The 6,214-nt window shown below is 30.9% G+C and overlaps 1 protein-coding gene across 2 annotated transcripts in view; it reads right to left on the bottom strand.

Moving 5' to 3' along the window:
• Window positions 1–1,869: 1,869 nt before the first annotated feature.
• The window catches only part of LOC125075786 (ecdysone-induced protein 78C-like), a 70,506-nt gene continuing 66,161 nt past the window's right edge, over window positions 1,870–6,214 (bottom strand). For both annotated transcript variants that reach the window (XM_047687543.1, XM_047687542.1), the window contains 4 exons: window positions 5,962–6,137; window positions 5,417–5,530; window positions 5,124–5,303; window positions 1,870–4,843 (listed from right to left, as the gene is read on the bottom strand). In XM_047687543.1, the coding sequence (XP_047543499.1) occupies window positions 4,604–4,843; window positions 5,124–5,303; window positions 5,417–5,530; window positions 5,962–6,137 (710 nt within the window). In that variant the 3' untranslated portion in view covers window positions 1,870–4,603. The remainder of the gene's footprint in view (window positions 4,844–5,123; window positions 5,304–5,416; window positions 5,531–5,961; window positions 6,138–6,214) is intronic.

Genomic DNA, 6,214 nt, shown 5'->3' with positions numbered 1-6,214 from the left:
TATTTCATTGCAATTTAATAAATTTAAAATAAGAAAATCATTCTCTGGCAGGATTGCCGTGGGTGCAATAGTATTTGTCCTATTTTTTATTACAACACAATATACTCCTGCCTCTAATCTACTCTTCCTGATCTGATGACTTACATTTTACTCATATTTTTTCAGAAACATAAAAAACTACAATCAGAGACTACAATTAGGTACGTACTGAAAACTCAAATATACTCTTCAATCGAAGGAGTAGATATTTATCAAAACCGATTTTTTCGGACTTTTTCAGTTACAGTTATTAGATTAAAAAAGGAAAAAGAGAAATACAAATGAATACAAGGTAAAGGTTTGACTTTATTTGTTATTATAACTGTCTTAAGTAGATGATACATAACAAAAATAAAGTCATAATTACGATACGGTTTCCAATAGGCTTGTAATTCGGATATCCGGTGGTTACGGTTATGGAGCTCCGTTACATCCCTAGTTATCACCGCGAGTACACCCGAGTATAGACCTTGCTTATACATAATATTCGGGCTTAATGTTAAATATATACATATGTTACGTACTACTTTTATTCATAAATTAGTTTACTAATATATTCCTAACAGTATGCAGTATTTGTAACCTGTTTGAGTCTCAAATATTAGTATTAAGAATATAACAAATCATTAAAAAACAATAAATTTGTCTACGTCTGAGTTTCATTGTCTTCGATTAGTTTATATAATATTTAACACTGAGCCAGAAGGCTGAGTATATATATATTGTATATGCCGGAGAACGCAGTAATAATTACGTTAGTGATTTAGAATTTTAACAAGACTTAATAGTGAACAGTTCTGTTATAGGTGATAGTCTCCTTATTTATTATGCAATTAAGATAACACTAATATATTTTGTATAAAGCAATTTTGATCTGACCTATTTAACCCTAAGCTGGTGAAACGAATAACTATTAAATTTTAAGAAGACTATAATGCTTACCAATACGATTCATATTTATGAGATGGTTGGATGGATGGACTTATTAAAATTTCATTTGCGTAACAGTTCCTAAGTGCTGTTACTCAAATGCTGCTGTTGCAAAGTTCTTCAAAAGCTAACAAGTGTGCTTTAATACGAATGAGTAATGTATAGATTATGAAACAGGATTTCTTTAACGCAGGTAAATGATGTTTACTATGTAGTTTGTTTATTAGAGTATTCAATTAAAGTACTAAAATGTGAAAGTTGTCCTGTCTGTAGCTGTAAGCCAGCGGCCGTTGATAGCAATCTATAATGTATGGTCATTTTGACTTTTTATTTGTCTAGATAGAAGTTCCAATACCAATACTTAGAGTATATTACGTACAATATCAGATTCAGACAATTTTTGGTGCATTTCATAATAGTATTCCCAACAAAGAGGCAACAGGTCAGCAATGGGAAATTTACAGCTGTTATTTGTTATTGGGGCATTATTTTTACAGTGCAACATTAGGCGTAGCTACAATCAGCGTCTTAAATAAAAAAAAAAACATTAAGATTACCAAACACAGGGACACTATCACTGATCAATAATATTAATACATGTAATTTTTAAAATATTTCGATGATTTTGGTTAGAATGTACGCGAAGCATTTTAAATAAATAAATTCTGTATTAGTCTCTCGCTCTTCGGGATCATAGTTTATATAATTTACATTATTCGAAAGATAGAGAAAACTGATACAATATAAGGTAAGTTAATAACTTAGCAATTGAATCTATATAGACAAATATATAATCATCCCTTTGATTCCATCTCATCGTATGTAATGCAGATTTGTACGGGTAGCTGACCTGAATTATTAGTGTAAGGGTATAAATAAAAAAATAATTATTAGTTTTTTGTATTTCAAGTTTAGCAAATCATACACTAATCAGATCTTTAATAGCGGTGAAATTACAAGATATTAACAAAATACAACTAATCGTATGTCGCAATACATAAAAGGGAAATCAGTAACCAAATTCGATCGAATTATCTTTAAGATTTATAAGAGAAATAATTAAAAGTAAATGCATATTATACTGACTGTTCCCTTTCCGTATTACAAAATTACGGACCACGCTATTAGAATTGTCAAATGTAAGCACGCAGCTCAGTTATCTAAAACAATGTAGGAAAAAGATTGAAATCACTGCCAGCATGCAGAAATTTGACATTTGTTACAATTCGTGCGTTTCTATTATTTTTTTCTAAATAAAGTATAAAACAAAATTAACACTAACCGAAAAACGAATTATGTGGTATCAATATTTAAACATATTTCGAATTCGTTCATCTCTAGAAAAATAGAATGTACGCGAATGCGCATAAAAATGAATACATCTAACCGAATTATAACACTGGACCAATGTTTTACAAGTAAATAACTTAAAAATATTGACATGAATGAAAATAATTGTACAAAACCAAGACATTAATTTAATTGAATATATTCTGAAACCGAAGATCTTTTGACAATGATTGATATCTTGTCTCTCGTTTTATAGCACCAACATATTCTTGTAATTATTTCAATTATCCGAACAAAATGAAAGAGATAGATTTCCAAGTCGGTCTCTCATGTTCGTTGGAAATTATTCTAAATGTCCAGCGTCCAGCTGACGATACAATCGAAGATCAAATGTATGACTTGACTTCAGATCGACAACTATAATATTTGACTATTTAATGAAAAAAAAAAATCTTTAAATTATAATAATTAGTCTCAATGTTAATTAGCAAAGAACCTGTGATCATTATATATTTTTTGATATTTGGTAAGTATTTTATAATTTGTATGTTATCACAATTTATGTTTTTGAACAAACATAATTTTAAACCTGCTTTTCGTCTTATCATCGTAATAATGATCGCAATTCCTGCTTCCAATATATTTGAGCAAAACAAGTGACATGAAATACCTTAAAAGTAATAAGTTTTAAAATTGAATTGATATGTATTATGTCACCGCGACAACTCCTGTATAACCGAATATACTTTTTTAAATACAACCTTATAGGCGTATGTGTATACAATTTTCTTATTAAGTAAAAAAATCATACAAATTTAAGATAAACATACTATCTGTGCAGAAAACTTGTTAAAATATGCCTCTGAAATGAAAGACAGATTGCGAATTGCTCAACAACAAAACGCTTTATATATCTTAATTTATATTTAAACAAACCCATAGATAAAAATCTTACAACTTACTTAGAAACAGAAAAAAAAAACAAAAACAATAAAAACTCATTGCAACTTCCCAAACGATTTAAGAATAATTTTAACTAAAAGAATATACTTTTATTGTATAACAACTTAATAAGTAATAATTTTGAAAGAAAAAATAACAAATAATAATTAATTATTGAGAGAAAAAAAAATATAAGTATAAAAAAGACACCAATGGTACGGTAACCATTAAAATTTTTTGATAAACTAAAATATCTTGCCTAAGCTCAATCGAACAATAACTAGAGACTAAAAATTTTAATAACATTATAAAATGAAATATATAAAAAAAAACAAGCATTGAACCACCAAGTTGCTATTAAGTATTGGCCTCTAAATTTAACGAATTACTGCCAATTATATTCCTACTTAACCCTGAATCCACAAGGAACTTAATATGATAAAAAGGAAAATTACAGTCGACATATTCTGGCACAATACCGTATTAGTATTTCCAATTTTATAGGAACTCAAAAATAAAAAGTTTTAAAGACAATTATAAATACAACTCAAGAGCGTTAAAGGCCTTCTAAATAAATGCGTGCCTTGTATCATTTCTATCATCTATAACTGATCAATACTATGGAGATAAAACTACACATAACTGTGAATGTACGTATAGGTATACCAAATTTTATGCTACAAGTTTAACCTACGATAGAATAACACTAATACGTGGGTATATTATGACGTATATTAAATACTATAATATAAGCTACCTGCTTGAACCCACCACCAAAACCTTACGAGGGATGAAGGTGTTTTAAAAGTAACCCAAAGAATTCCCACTTTTAACGATCGTATTACTCAAAGCGGCAAATTGGAATCGCATGAAGACCGTTTTGTATGGCTTTGAGAACGAATCGTTGGTGTTTCAAAGTAATATGCTTTGAATAGAATTATGATAGTAACTTTGCTTGGCTGTTTTCTTTAGGTCTTACATCTTTCTGTCTTAAGTCCAAAGATGTCAATGCCTCAATTCCCTCGGATTTACCCTGTTCGAAAAATTATTTCGTTTGTGGGTTCCAACAATATTCCATTATATACGATTAATAGACACCGATATTACATGGTTATATGTTTAAGAAGGCCATTATAATATAAAGCCGTGATTATTATAGAATAGTATTTGGGAAATAGTGCCTGAAATATTTCATATTAGTGACGATTTTATACGTCAAAAGCAACTATTTTCATTTTAACTATAGCGAAAAACACAAACGCACGTAACATGTAACATAATAAGTGCACAGTACTGGTATTGTTCGGTCGATGCCTCATAAAAATCGAGTATTACTAATGCTTAATGTAAAAATCACAAGGTCCGAAAGATTTGAGGCACCTAACATCTATAAGCATACAATCTATCCCTGCACTTGGGATATAGGAGCTGAAGCGCGTTCTGACGCAGCCGACTCGTCTTCTTCTGCTTTAGGGATGTCGAAGATTTCAGAGAACAGAGCTGGCAGGACCAGACGTTGCCAGTGATCTCGGCACCACGACAATAACTCGTTGTGACGGGCGCCCAGTGTTCGAACTTCTTGAGTAGCAAGCGCGAACGCATCAATTCGAGCTGGTACATCCGCTACGCCGGCCTCGGTCAACTTTGTATTCCAATAATTTAATATAAGTACACAAAGAGTTTCATAGCAATGTAAGACAAGTAGGTATGCAATAAAAAATAACTTAATTATTTTATATAATACTGTTAAGGGCAAAAATCAAATTTACTGATAACTATAAGAACCTAAACATGATAATTATATTAAGAAAAATCACATATGCTTTTTAATGAGATTTAATAAACCATCCAATTAAAACAGATTAGTTCAAATGATAGTAATATAAGGATTTTAGTGATTTACTTAAAAACTAGAAGCTTACCACTAATTGTAGTGCGTCGCCAAGGTTACGGCACATTGAGGTAATTGTCTCACGATCGCATAACCCATTCCGTTGTGGATAAATAAGAAGATTAGCCGTGAACATGGCTAATTCATCATCCGTCAACAATAATTTGTTGATATGATTTACGTAAGACAACATGGCATTCGCAAACGGCGCCTGAAATCGATTATTTTATTATAATAAACTCTGGTAACTTAAAATAAAAAGCAATATTTTGCACAAAGGATTCGTTATTTTCAATGATTCGTAGTAATTTATAAACTACTTACGTCGTATATTATTTCCAATTGCCCGAGGGTGACAACGGTGCCATCGTCAAAAATGATGCTCTCTTCATTGGAGAGTTTTGCGGCTCGTGACAGCCACACTTCGAAGAAACCCAGCTGTGGACAATTGACACTGCCAATTTTTCAATCATCAAAAAACCTACTATATCAAACTCTTTAAATTTATTCATCACCATTCAACCAAGGTTTTTTACTTGGAGTTGCTATAACCTGCTATTAAATGTATGGAAATGTAATGTATAATCTTTGTAAACGAATATTTTTTTTAAAAAAAAACTATTTATTGCTCACATCAATGACGAAGATATACATGGTACACCGCGTAGCGTTTACACTAGCAATTCGCATATCTGGTACATTTTTATCAAATTCGCCCGAAAAAAAAACCATCGCAGTGCTTATTATTAATGACAAACACACTAAAATTAATATTAATAAAATAACATTAGCATATAATAACGATAGTACAGTACTTTATATAAATATGGGATTACATGCTGCAATTAATTTAACATATATATCAGTACCTTAATAAGGATCAGCTGATCATCTTGGGGCAGAACGTTGAACCCAGGAATTCGTTTCGCAAATTCCACTACTTGCTGCACTGAAGGTGTCATTCGAAATGCAACATTGTACCACAGAGTTGAGAGCGCGTCCATCGAGCCGGTTGTGGAACTAATTACCGGCTCTCTACTGCTACCTAGATACAAATTTGAAATACCTAAGTAATGGAACTTACGACAATAAATAAGCAGCTGAAATATTATGGTATTTGAT

Source organism: Vanessa atalanta, chromosome Z (genome assembly GCF_905147765.1).
Source record: "Vanessa atalanta chromosome Z, ilVanAtal1.2, whole genome shotgun sequence".
Taxonomy (NCBI): Eukaryota; Metazoa; Arthropoda; class Insecta; order Lepidoptera; family Nymphalidae; genus Vanessa; species Vanessa atalanta.
Note: the sequence above shows the minus strand (reverse complement) of the source record. Positions and strands in the feature narration are given on the sequence as shown.